This window comes from Colossoma macropomum, unplaced genomic scaffold (assembly GCF_904425465.1).
Source record: "Colossoma macropomum unplaced genomic scaffold, Colossoma_macropomum, whole genome shotgun sequence".
In the NCBI taxonomy this organism is placed as follows: Eukaryota; Metazoa; Chordata; class Actinopteri; order Characiformes; family Serrasalmidae; genus Colossoma; species Colossoma macropomum.
Genome location: NW_023494804.1, coordinates 22,180,767 through 22,202,573, shown reverse-complemented (window position 1 = coordinate 22,202,573; position 21,807 = coordinate 22,180,767). Strand labels below are relative to the sequence as shown.

At 39.6% G+C, this 21,807-nt stretch overlaps 1 protein-coding gene and 1 long non-coding RNA gene across 2 annotated transcripts in view; both read right to left on the bottom strand.

Moving 5' to 3' along the window:
• The window catches only part of LOC118824452, a 32,757-nt gene extending 25,344 nt beyond the window's left edge, over positions 1 to 7,413 (bottom strand). Inside the window, exon 1 of the long non-coding RNA XR_005008610.1 lies at positions 6,692 to 7,413. This is a non-coding gene — a long non-coding RNA (uncharacterized LOC118824452). The remainder of the gene's footprint in view (positions 1 to 6,691) is intronic.
• Positions 7,414 to 8,522: 1,109 nt separating this feature from the next.
• nln (neurolysin (metallopeptidase M3 family)) lies at positions 8,523 to 20,460 on the bottom strand. The gene is made up of 13 exons (XM_036595683.1): positions 20,158 to 20,460; positions 19,779 to 20,035; positions 19,235 to 19,383; positions 15,698 to 15,802; positions 15,422 to 15,524; positions 15,161 to 15,321; positions 13,940 to 14,075; positions 13,261 to 13,627; positions 12,445 to 12,646; positions 11,892 to 12,078; positions 10,693 to 10,821; positions 9,946 to 10,082; positions 8,523 to 9,092 (listed from the first exon to the last, which is right to left on the bottom strand). Exons 2-13 carry the CDS (start codon positions 20,005 to 20,007, stop codon positions 8,940 to 8,942), a joined length of 2,058 nt encoding a protein of 685 aa, XP_036451576.1. The 5' UTR covers positions 20,008 to 20,035; positions 20,158 to 20,460; the 3' UTR covers positions 8,523 to 8,939.
• Between the last annotated feature and the right edge of the window lie 1,347 nt (positions 20,461 to 21,807).

Below are 21,807 nucleotides of genomic sequence, written 5' to 3'. Positions count from 1 at the left end.
CTTCTCAATTTTAATGGAAACATTCCACAGCTCTTACACACCACACACAGCCCGGGCGTAATGAATCCGAGGAATATTTCCTTACCGGAGGTCTATTGTGGAGCAGAAGCGAGGTTACATGGAAAATGTCATAAATCTCCACTGCACAGTGAGAGAACAGCTTTAAATACAGTGCTCCGTTTTCCATTGTTAGTCCTACTTTTCTGACATCTGATGTGATTAGACCTGTAATCTCAATCGTTCAGTACAGGAGAGAACATCCAGAATAGGTCTAGTGAGTGACAGACAAAATAGTAATGGTATTACATATTTAAACTACCATAAAACGGTAGCCCAACTGTAATCCATTACAGTAACGGACAGAAAAGAATCATATTATTAAAACAGTTAATAAATAGAAAACTGATTATTTGTGGAATAAAACAAATATAAGCAGCAAGGTCAAATAATTAACCTATTAAGTTAAATGCATGATTTACTACAGCTAATCATAATGAATTTTGTTACTGTTGTAAATTAAGTACTGAAGATTTAAAGGACTCATATGCTACATTTTTCTTGTACTTTATTTTTCTCCTTGAGGTCTGCTGACATTTTGTGTACATTTATGTACCAAAAGAAGTCATAATTCTCCAGTTTTTTTTTTTTTAAGAAAAAAAGGGAACATCTACAATTCTCTGATGTGGGCCTTTTAAACGTAAATTGGTCTGAATGTACACCCCCTAATGTCTTGATAGCTTTCATTCAAACAGTCCTCTTACCAATAGTTTTTCTCTTTCTGAAAAAGGTGCTTGAAAGGCAAGAGAGACGATGAGACGAAAGAGATGAAAATTGAAAATGAAGATGAAAGTGAGACTTACATTAGAGAGCTATAAACCAGACAGCCTGCAGCACCTCCAGCCATATCCTTCATTTTATCGATGAGCACATCTCAGGGCATTCGCTAAACGCTCTGTCCAAATTCACGCTTGTCGACTCCACTCGTCTCCTCCCTCCTCTCACTACATTCGCTACACAGCGCTCAACACAAACTAGATTCGCAAAGCGCAAGACGTAGATTTGCAGAGTGAGCGTTTTATTTATTCAACATGAACTACCATGAGAGCGCTTGGAGTTAAATTTCAAACCAGTTATTATGAATTTTCAGCACACCCACATCACAAGAATACATTTCCTGAGAGAAAACTGAAAAGAACTGTGAAACATGACACACAGGTGGTAGGCTAATCATAGCCTCTAAAGGAAGGCCTTCATCACATTTACATACAGCCAACACCAACATTTTACACAAATGTGGTGCCTTCTCAATTGAAAGGAATGAAAAAAGAAGTTATACCTTACTGAGAACCTTAGTGAGACTTTAAAGGTCTTAAATCTTGTAGAGGAAACCCACAGATTTTTTAAAATTTCTAAATAAATCCATCACAGAAACGTAAACAAAGCCAGTCCGAGTGGTTTGATGTGAAATGATTAATTGTAAAGAAACAAAACATCAACATAGCCACTTTATGCACTATATTAAATTACCAGTGAACCTATATAAGTTTTCATATGCAAATATGATGTTGAAATAGTGATTTAAAAAAAAACTAAATAATTGGGGACTATTTTGCCTTATTACACCCTGCATGTACCCCTCCACAATGTCTCAGACATCAGGCAGTGACTTCATAACCATTTCCTGTAATAACTTTCTTTGAGGGATCTTTTAAACTCTTCAGATGTCTGGTTCCCATCACCACCACTATAAACAATTCTGACTCTTAAGTTTCTCTAGAATGGAGCATTTCACACTAAACTACTCTGGGCGGCTTTGTTTCGATCTTGATTTTTTAATAATCTTTACAATTTCCCCTTTAATGCAACACGGGGAAAAGAAAAAAAAAACATTTCTTAATCAAGTAATGAGTAATCTGACCAACTGTAATTGTATAGATGCAACAGATACTCAGGAGGCAGAATGAAGATAAACCTCATGTCAGTGTTAGTCACACACTCTAGCTTCTGCCACATACAGCACCACAACGAGACACCAGACAAATCACAATAAGCAATAGTACCCGGAAGAGTGTGTGCTGGCACTACTGCTTTTACTTTCAGAGTTTTACGAAGTAAAGGGGAAAAAAGAGCAACGAACTCCTGCACATGGTTTCTTAATACTTGTCATTTCTCCCACCAAGAAAAGTAATGGAGGGAGTTTTTCTTACATACTGGAAGAGGAGAATGATCAGGCGATGCTTGGCTGCTGGTCTAAAATATACACACGCATTTGATTCATTTCACTGCATTTGGGCACTTCTGCAAATTAACGTTATATTCCTAAATAATGATAATCCATTTACATTTACGGCAGACACTCTCATCCAGAGTGACCTACAATTTGATCATTTTACACAGGTCAGCGAAGGTAGCGTTAGGAGTCTTGCCCAAGTACTGCTCGCCAGGCGGGGGATTGAACCCCAGTCTACAGCGCAGAAGGAAGAGGTGTTAGCCGCTACACTACACCAACAACTAATCCTGATGAAAATAATGCTAGTTTATATGTTATGGGCAGACATGCACATGAAAAATAACATATCAAAATTGGCCCACAATTCCTATATTCCTAGTTCAAAACAGAGAGGATGAAGCTGGCTACTGCAGACATTCGAGCAAAACAAAATCAAAGTGCATTCACAACACTACAAGATGGATGCTTTATGTAAGTAGTAGTAAAAAAACAAACCATTTCAGAGTGCATGCCACTAAGCGTGTATCAAAAATGATGCATTTTCACTGCAATATATTAAAATAAATGTAAGCCACATCATCAGGTAGGTCAAATCTAAGCATACGCCAACAAAAACAAACAACAAACAAACAAAAAAAGACAAAAACAAAATGTAGGTCCAGAACGCCACATTACACATATACAAAAAAATGAAATGATTTTACTGAAGCATTAACTGACAGCCTAGTATATCTTACTGTGTTATCTATCTATCTATCTATCTATCTATCTATCTATCTATCTATCTATATATCTATCTATGTATCATCATCATCATCATCATCATCTGTATTACCTGCGAAAACAAAGATTAGATTGGTATGGTATCGGTCGATACTCAACACTGATGAAGGACATGCACATTTACAAAACAGATGACCACAGCTCTGGCTCAAAATGACACTGCATTTTGACAGCGTAGGCCTGTTTACAGCATCAGGTCACTTCTTCGTAAGACGGAAAAGCACTCTGAGAATTAAAAACCATTAAGTCTGTGCATTATGGATCATATCAGACAGAACATATCTTGCCATATGTCTATACCGTGCTATAATGAGAACAGTCAGTAGGCTGAGGTATTACACTCCTACTATAGTAACAATCACATCATTGTATGTGGAATTGATGGTACTGATTAAGAGCCTGTGGCGTACATGAGTCTCCTTAATCATTAGAACTTTTCCAGTTGCCAATAAACATTAGGGTAATAGACACTGATCAATCAGGGGAAAGCAGAGTCCATTTCTTACTGACACAATAACCCCACATACATACAGTATTCATTATTTATTTGTATTCTCAATGAAGAGCAGAACATTTGTTCTTTCCTGATTAATCACAAATAAATAATTCAATGAATACACATAAAACGGTTATAGAGTATGTCTGGATTAAAACACGAGACAAAAAGCAAACCTGTAGTTTTAGAGTCTGGTGCGTTTCATACCTTACACATGGAAGAGACGAGGACGAGCCATTTGACAGACATGAAAAATAACCAACAAAGGATTGTTGTTTCTGTGTAATGTACAACAAAAACACATGCACAGGGAACAAATCTGTGTGCGTCAGCAAGGCTTGCTTAACCTCTTCCTGCAGGCCTACTCATTAATCAAATCAAATATTTTTCTCCCACAACTCTGTAACCAGGATGCTGCGTGTGACTGGTTTGACTCTGCATTGAGGTGCTAGCAAGCAATGTGGAGTAAAGTGGAACAGATGAGAACCTCATGCTGTGAAAACGACCCACAGCTCTCTACAAAGAAAGCCATGCTGAGATAAAAACGGCAGCACAACTGCAGCTCTATTCATGTCACAGCATCATGTACATCTACCAAAATAAAATACCATTCAGAGCTGAAGAAGCAACTGCTTTCAAAAGTTTTTTTCTGTTGGACCGATAAAACCAGTTGCAGGGAAGTGTATTCACACAGATGTGTAGATCAACAATCAGAATGGAAATCCTGATAGTTTGGCCCACTTATCATGCAGTAGATATAAGGTACTCCATTTACATACAGCTGAGGCTGGAAGGGGTGTAACAATATGATGTTCTATATTTCATGTGCTAAACATGTCTTAATTGTACAAGAACGCTAAATTTATACAACACAGATTGGTTGGTCTCATAAAAATATAAATTTTACTTCAAAACAAAAGACTGCAAACTAGCAACAGGTTAACGTCTATGATAGCATAGAGAGCAGAGCAGCAGAGCTATAAACAATACAAAAACAGAGAGGATGCACTTAAATGCTCAGTTTTGGTTATTATTAGTGGTTCAGAGCAAATGAGAGAACACAGTTTTACACCACTTTAAAATCAAATTGTCATACCCTTACTAGACAGCACTGTTTCATTCAGCAAGGTCATCTCTAGCACGTGGCTATGACGTTTAGCAGCATAATGCAAACACAAAAACAAAGGCAATGCGGTATACAGTCCTGCAACATGATAGACAACACAAAGATGTTTTGTTAAATGCCTACAGGCTAACATTCTTATCACGAAAGAGTAAATGGTTTCAGTGCTCAGGCTGCTCAATCTGCGCCGCAATGCTGGGCTGTAACAGGATGACGCGCCAATCTCTTTACGAGAATGCAACCAACACCGAGAAGCAAAACAGGCAAACAGTAGGGGATATTGTGAAAATCCAGCCTGTTAGAGAGCCAGGCTGCAGGTGAGCCATGCAGGAATGACTTTTGCCCACCCAGTGCCTTTAAAGAGCCATTTTACAGACACAAAAAGACCAGCCTGGGACACCTTACTGATTTTACATGGCAGAAAGGTCGCTGGTTACTCATGATTTGTCCCTCTGTCTGGACGGTGGATGCAGAAAGTAGGATTAGCCATAGTGAGGATGAGCGTACCAAGTGGCAATAATCCCCCTGAACCTGCCTTATCCCATTATCCCAATTCATCACCCGCTGAAACCAATCCTTACAGCCAATTGTCACAAATCAACTTACCCGGCTGTCCCTATTACCAACAACCAATAATGCTATGTTTCAAATATAAAGTTTCTACCACTGCCAGTGTCTTCATCACTGTCAGGTGTCCTACTGTTGCAATTTTATTCTTCCATTTGTTTGTTCCAGTGGGGGTCTGATTAGGGAGCCAGTCCACTGGCCCACAGCTCGCAGACATGCCGTCCGTGTCCAGAGTGAGCCAGCATCTCTCGGCTATACGATCAAAGCTCACGCTGTGACAGAGATGCTAATCTTATTAGTCAGTGCAGGGGGAAATCCAAAAGCACAGTGGGGAAATGAACATGATCTCTCGGTATAGATGAGCCGAGAGTCGAAAAAGAAAGCTGCTCTGAATAGGAAGTGAAGACTTAACGGTGAAATCAAATGAGGACACCTCAAAGAGAACTGAATTTGAAAATAAGAATATATAGTTATCTAATTAACTCAACATAATTTATTCAAATATGATTGTGTTTATTTGTATTCTTTTATGTTTTGGAGTCTTCTCAAATTTATTTTAAAATGCCAGAAAACAGAACTGAACAACAGAACAGAACAGATTTGGACAGACCTGAATGGAACTCAATATAACAAAATGGATTTGAACTTGAGAGCACCTTATAATATAATAACAGAAGTCAATGTAATAGCATATATCAAAACTCAAAAACAGAACTGAATTTAATAGCATTCTATACAAAATATCTCTGTAATTAGAGAAACGAAACGCACCGCAATAGAAGAGAAAAGATTCGAATTCCTGAATCCGGAGCAGAATATTGAATGTACATGGAAGATACACTAAAAAAGGTTTCCAGTGGTTAATCTGCACGTCATTGATGTTAATCAGTAATGAACACACAGCAAGCAATCAACACCAAGAAGGGTGTGCAAACACGTTCAGAAAAATCAAATGAAAATAACTCTTTCTGATGTACCTACAAAACCAATGGACGATAGCAGTAAACGGCGTGTCTGTATAAACACCATTATATTTAACGTTATTTCACCTGTTCGGACACAAAGCCCTGCCTGTATCAGGCCAACAGTGCTATTTATACTTCATTTTCCTCCTCAGCACATGATAGAAACACTGGACAAAAACAGACTGGCCGCAATATGGTGGGGAAAAAAAACACAAACAGGACTTAACGTACATTTTTATAGCACGGCTAACAAGGAAGCAGAAAACGAGCCTCAAGTTCGCTTCCTATTCGCCAGCTTCTGGTTCAAATTCTCCCGTTCCACCTTAAACGGCGCAGCAGACACATTCTCACGCTCAAGCTCGAAGCGCCAGACTGTATCTGCTGCACCATTTAAGGTGGAACGTGAAAATTCGAACGAGAAGCTGGCGAATAGGAAGCAGACATCAGCTTCGTAAGCAGAAAGCCAGATGTATGGTTCTGAAGGACAAACCGAAACGCTGAATTAATGAACTATATCGAGCCCTTACCTTTTCGAACAGGTTTCCAATTTCATTTATGAGAAAACAGAAGAGTTTAAATCGTTTAAATCCATGTGAGCCGGCCACACAAAACCATCACTGGCTGCTGCTGCTGTTGCTTTGCTTTGCTTTGCTTTTCCACGGGAGCTGGGCTGGAGCTAGCGGGCAGGCTAAAGCACGTTAGCTTATTCCACTAACGTTTACGTTAGCTTCCTCTCAATAAAAAGACGAAAATAAAGTTGCTTAAGTTGTCTTTCTTCCCAAACGCAGACACAAAAAAGAGTCTCCGACGTGTCCTCGGCTTCCAGAAGCGTGAAGTGAGGCTGGACAAAACGGAGAGTAGTTAGTTTAGACGGAAAAAAACAGCTCCAAAAAGATCCAGACAGACGTCCGCAAGCACAACCACAACAAGCTGAGCGGTGAAGTAACGTTACAGCGGCAAAAACCTCCACCAGTAGCACCAGCAAAGCCCAAATCCCTTTCTTCTTCTTTTTCTTCTTCTTCCACCACTTGTAATAGAGCGCCGCACCCAGATGTATTTAAGACTCACATCCTCTCGTTCGCTTCCTTTTAAAAAGGGTGAAAAACACGTAGAGCGGTGAAGGAGAAGTGTGCTGCAGCCGCACGGACTGAACGCAGCGACTTAACGTTAGTTCACTCACACAGCGATCAGCGCGAGCAGTCAGTACACGAGCGAACGCAGCGGAGAGCAACTCAATAGCCAGAAGCAGGCACTTCAGCATTGGGACACCACAGCAGAGGTGCAAAACTAAAGAGGGGGAAGGCCTGATGGGGTCTGATTGGCCTGCCTGATAGACGTGCTGTTTAAGCCAATGAAAGTCCTAGCATATGCTATTCACACCAATAAGAGCCAGCAGGAGGGTCCTACACTTCCATCACACGTTTGGTTGACCTAATTTCTCCGAGGCACGGCTGAATTGCCTCATTTTTATACAAGGCTGCTTTTCCCGTTCCACCTTAAGTGTTGCAGCAGTTCCATTCTGGCGCCTGACTTTCCCGTTCCACCTTAATTGGCGCAGTTGGGCTCCTCTCTGCCAGCTCTTTATTCGAATTTCCCATTCCACCTTAAATGCTATAGCAGTTACATCCTGGAGCCTAAAATTTAACGTTCCGCCTTAAACGCTGCATTTAAGATGGAACGGGAAATTCGAATGAGAAGCTAACCTTCTTTTGTCGCTTTGCCCAGAGATTGAGCATCAATCAACAGGCTAGATTTTCTAAATGCAGAACAAAATCACTGAACAGCTCTGCTTATCTAAGCTGGCACAGGAGTAAAGGGTACACGGGGGCGGGGGGCAGATTTCTAGAGGCATGTTAACGGTTACTATGAAAAAAAAATGGTGCTTCTCAGTCAAGACTGGGTCTTGCAGGTGAAGCCATGAACCAGCAGACCACCAACGCTTTTCCTCCTCTGATGTGGCGGTATTGTTATAGTTCAACTGAAAACAACCCTGGTTTACAAGTAACACATGCTCTGATGGATTTTAGGGTTTTGTCTCCATCTAGTGGCCAAACAAGACAATACTATCAAGGAGGACCCTGACGTTGCATGTTTACTCCAAAATATATTTTCAAAGCAGTAACTTGCCTTTTTTACAGAGACTGCCTCACTCTTTTATACATAGATAGAGCAGCTACACCAACATAAGCTAGTGGTGGCAAACATATAATATCACAATAAATAAGGTACATTTTTTTGGACATCTGAAATGTCCATTGCAAAAAACAAGCCATTGGAACATGAGTGTATATTTTGAGTGTCTCTGTAGTCTGTAGGGAGCTTGCATTATAAGGAAACTTTTAGATATAATTTCATAACCCACCTAGCAAATAACCTTAGTGCTTGTTTTTTCGTTAACCTGTCTCACCTATATTCTTTTTTAAAGGTACAATTAACATTTTATATGAAGCATTTCCAGTGCAATACGGTTTGCAATCTACACTCCTCAGCTCAAGATGCCTTTCTTGTGTCTTCACTAGCAAGAAATCGATTAACACACAATTAAAACTATAGCTTCATCTCTAATGAATGATACAATAAATATGATGTAAAAATCTTTATATTTTTTACTAATAGAACAGGGATCAGGATGTTGATCTGGATATACACCAAAGTGCATAAACATGACTTTTAAATGAAAGTCCTTGGAAGAATATGCAACAGACTGTGGTATTTTGACTCACAGAGTGCAATAACACACAACACATTCTTATTAATACAGTAATACAGATCAAGTCAATAATTGTATCCATTTTCAATGCGATCCAGTCCTTTAGACCGAAAGAAAGCATCCTGGCGTGGCTCACGGCCCAAAAACGTTTTCAGCATCTCCATCCCATCCATTGAGCCCCCAGCCTCCAGGATCACCCTTCTGTACTCCTTACCCACCTGCAGGCAAAGGTAAACAGATCTTATACAACATTCCTGTACTTGGTGCAGAAACATATGTGCCTTCTGATCTGGCCTAAGGAAGAAATCCACTGATTTCAAAACATACTGCATAATACAGTGGTTGAGATGTAAAGTCATTCAGACTTTGATGTGAAATGGATCATTGTAGAGAAACTTACTGACTTAGATTTACTTACTGTGGTGGTGATAGGAACCGGGGGTCACAACGCACCTGACACAATATGGTCATTTTTTTAGTATTCAAAATAACTGGTAAACCTACACACCTTTTGAAATTATATGTTTTATGTAATGTTAACAATGGTACAATTGTGTTAAATGCCTCTGCCTCTCCAGATTTAAAATAATAGGTTTGAGGCCAAAATTTTATCTCAAAACTATCATATAACAGTGTCTCAGGCATCAGGCAGCATATTTGTAAGCATTTGTAATACCTTTCTGTTGGGGAGCTTTTAGCGGCATTACAGGCTTTGGACGTCTATCACCACCACTATAACAATTCTGACACTGCAAGTTTGTATAGAATGGAACATTTCACATCAAACCACTTTGCATAAAGATATATACATCTGAATGATTTAATTATGTAGGAATTTTGGAAAATAGGTGGAATTCCCCTTTAAGCTCCTGCAATATGAAGGTTACTGTCAGTTTGTTCCCACTAAGCTATGCCTCAGTGGGGGGAATCAAGTGAGTGCTTACTGCAGACTGGATTAGCAGGGCCTGTCAGAATACCATATTTTCAGCACTATATTATGTTCTAGTATAGATGAGAATTCCCTCTCAGACAAAAAACCCCAGTAGCAGCTTAGCAAAACTAGAGAAACACCTTCGGGTTCATGATTCCTTCCTTCTTGAAGCGGCTAAAGAAGATGTCCATAGAGTAGACTTCACTCCAAAGGTAGCTGTAGTACTGACCATCATATCCTCCGGCCAGATGACTAAAACTAGCTGTCATGTTTGTCCCTGTGGAGAAAAAAGCAAAGGCTGAGTCATTTACACTTAACACTGCTCTATAATAAGCTTGTGTCACACTATGAGTCAAGGGTGAGGATATGACACTCCACAGTCTATAGTCTGATATCCTTTGACTTATTATTTCATCAGATTACTTATCACAACGTACAGTGGATGCAATTTTAAATGTAATCAGCTTTGTAGAATGCCTTCAATCTCAGAGCATATTTGAGGGCATATAACAGTCTACAGAGTGATGGAACAAAAGCTTAGAGAGTTCTGCCACTCAGCAGCCACTTGTGAGTATTTATACTGTTTTTTATTATTGTTTATTTCAAATATTTCCATGGCAGTGTTTAATGATTACTTCAATACAGATTAGGCTTTTATCCATAGAGAGTCTGTCTGCAGTCCTTAGCTCATAGTGATTTTCTGATGCATGATTACAGTCTGTAAAATATCTTTTATTGCCAATTGACAAAAATAACAAACATTAATATTCAGCTCCTTCGTTTGTCATACTAAGCCTTTCATTTGTCCCATATTAGAGGTTACACCCTGCCAACACTATCAGCTAGGTGGCCAAACAGCCACTACTTGGTTATTACTATTTTATTACCTGGTGTGGCCGGGATGCCTAGGATTTCCTTGCAGAGCTTGGCAAACTCAGCCGCAGTGTCAGCAGAGGCCTTCGTGTGGAGCACTTGGTCCACTTTACTGAGAACAATCTGCCTGAGGTTCATCAGACCTGGAAAAATACAGCAAAATATCTTCAGCATTTACAATAAATCAACAAATGGAGGACCATTAAATCCAGCCAAGTTTAGTTTGTAGAGAAAACAAGTATAAAAATGTCATAAGTCATGTTCATGTCCTTGAATGTCCCAGAAGAAGATAAAGAAACCCAACAATTACATATGTACATACATATATACATATTGCATCTTGCACTGCCACTTTGTTTATACATCCATAAATATTGCATACTGCAATGACACTTGTTTATACACGCATTCATATACAACTATTAACATATGTTATCATTTACAGTATATAGTCATTTGTTTCATTCACTGGACGTGGCGTGCACCACTGCATTGTCACCTGCATAATAGTTATGCGATTTTACTTCATTATTTTCGTGCTGCATATTATATTTTATAGTTGGTTTAGTATATTTTATAATATCTATCTATCTATCTATCTATCTATCTATCTATCTAATTGCTTTTGTTATACTGGATAGATGTAAGAATTGACAAAACCTATCTGGCTGTTTAGTGAAACTCTCCAGAGTTTCTGTCTTTATGGATGGCTCGGTGTCATTTATTTCAAAAATGTGTTCAGATCACACTTAGTCCCTCCCTACAGAAAAATGCATAAAACATTTGGCTGTCCATAAAAAATCTCCCATTAATAATCTACTACAACTAGTTTCTATAAATACTCTCAAACTTTCTGTCTACATCAGCAGTTCCCTACACAGTCCTCAGGGCCCTCAGACGCTCTACATTTTTCTTTCATTACAATGTGCTGCAAAAAATGTGGACTGTCTGAGGGCCCTGAAGTCCAGTTTGGGAAACACTGATCTATATTCTGCAAATGTACAATCTCAAAAAGTCAACATGGTAAATCTACACCACATGGTGAGTACATATTGTCACTGTCAGTGCGAAAAAAGGGCAGCTTGTGATTAAAAACTCTTTTCACTGTTAATGCCTCTGTAAAAAATAGTCCAAATTGTTCAGTTAAGCAGCAGACTGAATGTTGGTAACACCGCCTACAGCGCAAGCGTAAATGTGGATGGTGAAAGCAGACCGGTGTTGGCCACTCTGGAGGCGATGAGTTTGTTCAGCAGGTCATCGGGGATGGGGCTGCGGTCCTTGTAATGGCGGGACATCCTCCTGAGGGGTTCTTTTTCCCACACCCAGTTCTCCAGCATCTGAGATGGCACCTCCACAAAATCCGTTTCCACCAGAGTGCCGCTGAATTCTGCATAGCGAGTCTGCACAATATGAATAGAAAACATACAGAGCATGAGGTGAGTTATTCAAACAGAGCGTGAATGGAAATGATGATTTAAGTAATATGACTCATTTTTCAAGTGTTTTAATGCTTTAATACAACAGTTTTGCAGAATAGAACTCCAGAAAAATTACTGTTCAAGTATGTTTTTAATACTGGCAAATTCACCTGCCAAAACAAGTAGTTCAGAGCAGTTTAGAGTGAAGCAACTTAGCAACCACTGGTCAGTGGGATGATACAGGTATGGTGAAAACAATGTGTTGCAGTCAGCTATAACAAGACGAGTAGACTGCCTCAGACCTGGTGGTCAGAACTAATTATTATTTAACACAGGTATTGAACGCACCCTGGAGCACAATTCGTGCATGACGTGGCCAAATTCATGGAAGAAGGTCTCCACCTCATGGTGCTGCAGTAGAGAGGGCCAGGTGCGTGTTGGTTTGGTGAAATTGGCCACCATGGCCGCCACTGGGATCCTACGTGTCCCATCAGGCCCAAAACAGCCTGGCTGGAGTCCAAAGCATGCAGCATGGCCATACTTTCCTTCTCTGAACAATACAATGGAGAGCAAATGTAAACCTAGTTAATTTAACAGGTCACTGGCTGCTGGGCCGTAAAGATTCAATCTAAATATTTTTCCATATCAAAAATGCACACATGAGATATTTTAGATGAAATGATTAAGGCTCAATCCCATATCACCCCTTGCCCCTACAACTTAGCCCTTAGGCCTCCATCTAGGGGTAAGAGTGTCCCGATTTTTGTTAAAATAGAGGGGTAGGGTGAAGTGTTAGGGCTACATGGCCCTCCAAATGGAGGTTTTTCAGAGGCACACTAAAACGGAGTGTTATGAGAAAAAAAAGCGGTAAGATGGCAGTGCAAGCGACCAACCATTGTTGGTCGCTGATAACCATTGTATTATCTTAGTTTAATGTGGTTAATATGGTTAGTTTCTTCATTAGAGGCATAAATATTCGCAAAGTTAATGGTATGCTGAAGTCTCAGTAGCTAATTTGCCTGTTCCACCTTAAAGTCCAGCAGTACTGACACCTGAAGCGCCAAAATGTAACTGCTGCTCCATTTAAAGTGGAACAGAATAAAATTGAACAGAAAAAGTTGAACAGAAAAAGTGTTTTTCATCAGGGCTCAAAATACTGTCTACCTGGGATGTAAGTCCAGATAAAACTGTCCTATTTCCTCCCCTGTTGTAGAGTCAAGGACAGTATAGAGCTTCACGCTCTCGTGCCATACATGTGGATTTTGGACTTGCTTGAAGCGGAGCCCAAGAAGGTCCTGGTAGATTCCCAGCAGACCCTGCGTCACCACCTCCAGAGGGAAGTACTCAAGGAGCTTGTCCTTATCCACTGCAAACTTGACCTGCTCCACCTGGTTCATGTAATAGGGCATGTCCCACGCGTGCAGCTGACCATCAAAGTCCAGCCCTCGCCTCTGACACTCGGCCTGCTTGAGGAACAGCAGGTACTGCCTCTCCTTCACACCCACTGGCTTCAACTTCTTATAGAACTCATCTGACAGACACAAAAATAATTAGTGGGGTTATTTAGTTTGTATGTTTTTACTGTTTATGTTATACCGTTTATATGTGCTGTACAGTAGGAGGAAAAAAATATCTGTTCTTTAAAACATGACACCAATAGTTGCAACCTATGGAAAGCATGTGACTGCATTTAAATGAAGAGGAAAAAAACATGTATACTATTACCTGAAGGAAGAAAGCTCTTTGACCACTTCTCCTAATATATCAACTCTGAATTGATTCGGGTGTAAATAAACCACACAATACATTGTGTGTGAAAGGGCTGTGATGGGTAAACACCTACCAAGGAACTGAGCTACATTTTTGGAGTTCTTGGCCATATTCATCTCCATCACAAAGTCAGCGTGGCTGCTAAAGCCGAGAAGCTTAGCCACCTTCGCCCGCAACTCAACTAGCCTTTCAAGTATTTCTGTGTTCACCTGCAAAATAAAAGGACAGCTTGTGTCATTTCTTCTGTACCAAAGTTCAGAGGTCTAGAAACCAGTTCTGTGGTTCCTTCACTTCACAGGTTTGTGTTTATCACATTAGACCAAGAAAGATTAGACACATATGACTAAATATCAAGTGAGATCAGACACTATGATCAAATATCAAGTTAGACACTATAACCAAATAGTATGTTCAATTAGACACTATGACCAAATACCAAGTTAGATCAGACACTATAATCAAACATCAAGTGAGATTAGACACTATGGTCAAATATCAAGTTAGATTAAACACCATGACCAAATATCAAGTTAGCTTAGACACTATAATAAAATATCGAGTGAGATTAGACACTATGGTCGAATATCAAGTTAAATTAGACACTTTGACAAAATATCAAGTGAGATTAGACAATACAATCAAATATCAAGTGAAATTAGACACTATGGTCAAATATCACGTTAAATGAGACGTGATGACAAAATATCAAGTGAGATTAGACACTATGGTCAAATATCAAGTTAGATTAGACACCATGACCAAATATCAAGTTAGATTAGACACTATGACCAAATATCAAGTTACATTAGATACTTACCAAAAACAAAGGTGAAATTAGACATTAATGAAATTCAAAGTTAAATTAGTCACTATAGCCAAATAGCATGTTCAGTTAGACAACATGTCCAAATATCAAGTTAGACACTGATACAAAAACAAAAGTGAGATTAGATGTTAATGAAATGCAATGTTAGATTAAACACTATGACCAAATATCAAGTTCGAATAGACACTAACCAAGTATCAAATTTGACCTAAGACTATTATCAAATACCTAGTTAGATTAGACTGTGACCAAATATCAAGTTAGAATAGACACTATATCCAAATATCAAGTTACATTAGAAACTAACCATGTCCAAGTCACATTAGATATGGATTAAATGCAACGTTAGATTAGACACTATGACCAAATATGAAGCTAGATGACACGCTATGATCATACCATGACTGACAAAGGGCAACAGTTGACTTCAATATACAAGAACAATACAACTCCATCTACACCTCACACCTCTTTACACCTGCTGTGGAAGGTGGTCTCCATCTTTCTTCTGGTCTCTGGAACATGACATCTCTTCATCAGAGGGAAATAGTGGGGGTATGCCAGGGTAACTTTGTAGCGTCCATCCTCTGTCCTTTCCAGACCGTTTGTATAGCTCTCCGCAAGACCACCTTCAGGACAGAAGTACAGTCAGATGTACAGATTTTACTTTCTGACAGTGTGTTTGTATACATTACCGTGGCAGGACCAACGTGCTGTATAGACGTTTACCTAACTCCTCTGGAGAGAATATCAGAACAGTATTTTCTTCGTTCACGTTTTGGTTGAAATCAATGGAAAGTTCACTAATTTGCTTGGAGAGTTTTTTGATCTCCTACATAATGAAAAACAAAAAATAAGACAAAGTGATAAACAAAGAATAATATATTAAAAAGAGTAACCTGTATGTATTGAAACATGTTACAGCATGGCAATATCACCAAAATACATTTCGTGTTCATCAAAACAATAAATGGATCATAACTATGTCCACATCTATAAACTTACATCTTGTACTTGTGAAGACAGATGCAGTCCGTTCCGTTTCCCAACTTTGATTAATCTCTCCATTAACCTCTTCGACTCAGGTAATAAACCACTGGACTGTCTTTCCTAGGAATACAGAACAAGAACCCACAAAAGCTGCTTTAAGCTATGCTTGCTGCAGGGACAGAGAATAAAGGTCAGATAGTTTCCTGAGAGTGGAAACATTTCTACCACTTCCGAGCTGCAGTGACATTAGCTGGACCGCTCATAACAACTCAATCAAAAGGGCAGTAAATGCTCTAGAGAGAGCACAGTCTCCTCTCAGAGGACCTGAACGCCCCAGTAGCACAGGCAAATGGCAGACATCTCTTAATACATACACACAACACTTTGTCCATAATGTTGTATAGTATGCCCTATACAACACTGTGTGGTTCAGTGATTTCATGTAGCACTGTTGGGCTTGACCTGTTATAAAACAGCAACAGGTATGCAAAGATAATAATAATTGTGATAAACACTTCTTCTGCCAAGCAATGTAGTTATTATGTAGAAATTACACAGATTTTGAAAAATTCGTGCATAACTCACTGAGACGCAAACAAATTCATTCACAGCGTGTTATGACATGGTTCGTTGTAGAGAAACTTACTGAATCAGATTTCTTCACAGTGGTGGTGATAGGAACCAGCGGTCACGAAGAACGCACAATATACCCATTTTATTTACTATCCGATAACCAGTGAACACACCATGTCTTCTGAGTTTCATATGTAAAGTTAATAATGATAAAATAGTGGTAAGTGGTAAGCTGGTAGTTTTGCTGGACCACCATAGGCTGCTTAAGAAGAAAATGCTGACAAATGGTGGTGAAGGAGTTTATGGCGCTGCCTCTGCTCTCCAAGCTTTAACAACTGAGTGAATAAACTACAGGAGTATCGTAATGATAACACAGATCTGACTGGTCAGCCTGACAACACAGAATTCTGCAACACACAAAATCCAACAATTTATGTTTAAAAGTTTTAATGCACATAGCAGTCTGTCAGTTTCAGAAAGACAGAATTAATATGCATGAATGCATTTTAAAAACTTTTGGTCGTCAGTAAAAATCAGACTTGGCCTTATGCTGCGTTCACATGTTGCCACTGAAAAAACATTGTTCCGCCCCTCGCAGCAGCACGCGACCATCAGCGGCATGAAGCCATGCAAACACTGGCATGGCTACAGCATTACTAGCCAATGAATGATTTTCAGAAGAGAGCTTTAAGCAGTGTAGACTGTTTATTTAAGGTAGTATAAGGCAGGTGGATGCTCTGCACTTTTATCTGTTTGTAAAATACTGGGTTTGTCTGGAGACACATTTGACATTCATAGTTTCCAAAAAAAATCAACAAATGGATTATTTCACCAATGCAGTCGACGGCAAAAGTTGGTAAAAACAGAAATTTTAGAGAGGATAATTACCACTCTGTAATGTCTTCTGGGTTTCTCAGACACTAGAGGGCGCTCCTGAGTGAGTCCAAATGTGTTAAGCTGGAGCATTTGAGCAAAATCATAATTTATGAACGGTTAAACATGTTTAATATAAAGGGATATATTCATTTCCTGAACACAAAACAGCATCAAACATTTTAACATTGGTGTTTTATTTTTGAGCGCTTTTTACCTCAATTTATAGGATTTAAAACAGCGCCTCATGTATGTTTATGACATCAGTGAGTGCAAACAGCCAATGAGCTGCTCTGCTCACCAATCAGCACTCAGTAGCAGTAATGCTAGCATCCTGCTGCCCAAAACCTGTTTGCTGTAGAAAAAAGGAAACATACAGGTAAGTTTTCTTTGCTTTTTTAGTGAAATAATTACACCCCTCTACTTTCCAAAATTAAAGGAAAGTTCTGGGCAAGTAGAAACTATTTTAACTTTTCATTTTTAGCCGTTCACCTCCATTCTGCCCCATTCATTGAGGCTCGCAGGCGCCCTCTGCTGTTTTGCAGTCATGTTTTTAATATAACAGGGCCAGGCTCCTCGCAGAGGCCAGGCTCCTCATAAACTGGCTCTGGTACAAACTCATAACAGAGCGTTTCACTGATTGTTGTGGTGTGTAGAATGTTACCGCTGGTGGTGGTAGAATTTTCAGTCACTGCGCCACTAAAACAATGAAGTATTCTGTATGCTGTAGTCCACCTACCGCCAAGTAAACATAGCATTAAGCTTAACTGTTACCCTACAATTCACACTCGACACAACTTTGGCTGACTTTTCTCCCGCCTCTGCAACTGTCCTTAGTACACTGCTTGCTAGCTAATGTCAGCTAGATTAAAATGTGGCTGGCTACACTCCTCGCACACTGACTCAGTCAGTCAGTCAGTGAAAATGACTCTTTTAGGTTGGTCTTCTAGGCAAAAATGTGGGCAAGTTTTTTTGGTTTTCTTTAAAACGCCCACATGTACCACTCCACCGTGAATGTATTTTAAAAAACTGTATCTCAAAACTGTTGTAAATCAAAGAGTGCATTTATATACGCTTAACAATCTGATAACTGCAGAAAATCAGATTTTGACAAAAAATGTCAAAAAAAAGACAATGTGAAACTCCAGGTCTACATGAGTCAGGCAGTAATCAGATTTCTGCTTTGCAACCAGCCAATAAACTCACAGAAGACGTGACGTTAACATTAACGTAATGTAAAACTTCATGCCACTGCTTTTTTTTTTAACATCGCGCCTCTTTACCTGAAAAAATTAACATACGTCGACTAGAAGATGAAGAATATTTCAATCCTTCATTTTGCCAAGCATGTAGTTGGTTTCAGCGTCGCTCCAAAAATGTTCTGCTGCCGTCTCGCGGTATCGCTTCTTTGCTTATTTCAGATACCGCAGTCTTTTTTTGCATATGCTGAGAAATCCAAAGGAAATCAGAGTAAAATTTTACATGCACTGAGAAATCTGATTACTGAGCTAAAATCCAGCTCTCTTTATTGGATTTCTTAATCGACATTTGACTATTCAGATAACTGCAGAAATCCGATTATGATCGAATTACTGAGTGCATGTAAACGCACTGACTGTTTCAGGCATCAGACAGTGTTTTTGTAATCATTTACAGTAATAAGCTTCTGTGATGTAGCTTTTAGAGACCTTAAACACTTCAGACATCTGGTTCCTATCATACCACTGTGAATGATTCTGTCAAGGAAAGTTTCTCTAGGACGGCTCATTTCACACTAAATCACGCTGAATGACTTCGTTCACATCTCAATGATTGAATTTTGCAGTGATTTAAAAAATCTGATGAATTCCCCTTTAAAGAGTCTTAAAAATCAGTCACTGGCCCCAAGAGGGCTGTATGAAATACAACCGACATTTGTCTGAACACCATGCAGAGGTCACTGCTCTGTCTTGCAGGACTGTGAGCCTCTTCCCTCAATCTCATCTCCAAGTCGATCTCAAATATACCCCAGTGGCATAGCTGGATCGTTCACAACAAGGCAATTAAAAGGGCAGTGAACACCCTGGAGAGATCATTATCTCAACTCAGCACCGTGTATTGCATTACCTTCAGGGCTATGAGCCTCTGGAACACGTCCGCTCTCATACTCATCTCCACGTCAAACTCAGAGAGGCGCTTGTCAGCCTCGGTGCTTGCAGATCGCACCTCTTTGCAAGGGGACACGTACTGAGGGAAATCCAGCACATGTCGAGAAGCTGTGGGCACATCATTCACAATAAAACAGTCAATAAAGGGGAAGTAATCAAAGGGCTTGATGATAAGGATGGGACAATTACTGATTTTATTGATAGATCACAATATAAAATGCAATCATAATCATTGGTACTTCAAATCATTTTGATAACCATGTACAACTGGCATCTGTTTAAACATTCATGGTGATATAATGAAAATTTCACATTTATGAAAAGATCCATATCTTGGAAAATAGGAATGGCCTGCAATTCCTATATTAGTGCATCCCTAATTTTGCATATTTGGAAAGGTGTATCACAATCGTAACATGTAGCAGTAAAATCGCAATACTAGTATATTTTGTCCATATCGTGCAGCCCTACCATCAAGTGTCTGCCAATCTGTACTGACTCACCAGCATAACCCAGTTTAGCATCTGCCAAAACCTGTAGCGTGTTTTCAACGCACACCTTCCCAATGTCCACAGCCCCAACAAAGTCGTAGGCTTGCTTTATCCGCTGGATCAGCCTGTCTGTCCTGTGCCTGATCTGCTCTGGGCTCAGATCCCATCTTAGATCGCTCCGGTTGTCAGCAGAGTTTGAACAGTTCCTGGCAGAAACCTCCAGTCCATTCAGCAGGGTCATCCTGAGCCTCAGGCTACAGTGAAAAACCCTTTGAGGGGAGAAAAAAAAGACCAGAGCAAGGAATGTCAAAATATTCTGTTCAGAATCAGTATACAGCTCCAAACGCTGCAGTGTGACCCTGTCATCAGCCCGAGCTCTAAGTAGGCAAACCTGTTGAATCCAGTCTTCAGATGACTGAAGAAACGTCTTCAGATATTTTTAACCCTTAGACAAACAGATAGTAAAATCTTGAGGGCAGAAAGTTGAGCTCCTTACAGCTGCACCCAGCCAAAACAGGGAAACTGGCACGACCACCTCCCTGACCGTGAAAGCATGGTGACTGGAACATGATACCTCCTTCCAAAGCTTACAACAACCCCCACATGACTTTTAGATTATCGAGATTTAATTTCACAGGGCTGAAGCTGGCTTCTTATTCACAGCTTCCGATCTGTCTACCCTCTCATTCACAGCTTCTAATGCAGGGACAGCAGACCCAAGGGTCTATTCATAAAAGCCAATCTGCTGCACACTTACTATTTTGGTACAATTAAGGTGGGAAAGCCATCGAAGGCAGCCAAAAGAAATTCATGATGAATCACATTTAACCAAGAGTTCTTCTGAATTGTATGGTTTGTATGGAGTGCAGGTTTGATTGTAGTAGGTTGTGATACTTATTGCTTCGAAAGTGTGGATGTTTTACAGTAAAGAAGATGGCCTTTACATTAGGTAAGATGCTTAAAGGGTTATTCCTCAAAATGTCTGCATAATTTAGCAGTTAACCCCTAAACAAAGTCATTCAGAGTGGTTTGTTGTGAAATGGTGAATTGTAGACAAACTTGTAGTGAAACAAACTTTGATGTCTTTACAGTGGTGGTGATAGGAACCAGGGGTCACCATGTCTACAACACAAATATAGCCATTTTATTTACTGTCCAAAACCACCAGTAAACCTACATGTGTCTTCTGTGTTTTTATACGTAATGTTCATAATAGTATAATAGCAGTACATCTGATAAAATAAGTTCTCTGTGGGGACTATTTTGCCTTACAACATCCTGCACACATCTTTCCCATGAATGGATTTTAAAAATGACCTTATGTCAAAACTATCATAAAACATTGTCTCAGACACCAGGCAGCACATTCATAACCACTTCATGTATGAACTTTCTGTGCTCCACTTTTGCATCAAACTCTTCTGATGTCTGGTTATTATCACCACCACTGTGAATTATTCTGACTTGGTACGTTTCTATTGAATGGAGCATCTCAGAACAAACCATTCTGAATGACTGTTAATATCCTAACCAGTAAATTATGTAGAAATTCTGAAAAACTAGGGAGATTCCCTTTTAAAAAGGGAAACAATTTTATTCAAGTTCGGAAAAAAATGTAAAACAGCATAACATAGTGCTGTTGGTTATAGTTAAAATCTTGTGACATCTTCAGTGTGTTGTATTTGATTGTGTAAACAGATTATTAGACATTCAGAGGAGAAAAACTCAGCCTTCTCTTTTACAGTTCGCCATCAAGGTGATATGGTGATTCAGTTTTTAATAAGGTGTGGACATAAATTAATATATTGAGGCCACAAATGAATACGTTGAGGCTACAATTTAATATTGAGGCCACAAATTCTTATACTGATACTACAGTTTACTGTATAGAGGCCACAAATTAATATATTGAGTACACAAATGACTATACTCACGCGCACACACACACACACACACACACACACACACACACACACACACACTATGCTGCTTATCTTCCTGTGCGCAGGGGTGCTGGAGCCTATCCCAGCAGTCATTGGGC

Excerpts from the sequence above, each read along its gene's own strand:
- nln (XM_036595683.1), bottom strand. The coding sequence starts at position 20,007 with ATGACCCTGCTGAATGGACTGGAGGTTTCTGCCAGGAACTGTTCAAAC. Across the intron at positions 12,647-13,260 it reads TATCTGGACTTACATCCCAG|AGAAGGAAAGTATGGCCATG; the intron begins GTAGACAGTATT and ends TGTATTGTTCAG. Across the intron at positions 10,822-11,891 it reads CTCCAGAGTGGCCAACACCG|GTCTGATGAACCTCAGGCAG; the intron begins GTCTGCTTTCAC and ends GTATTTTTCCAG.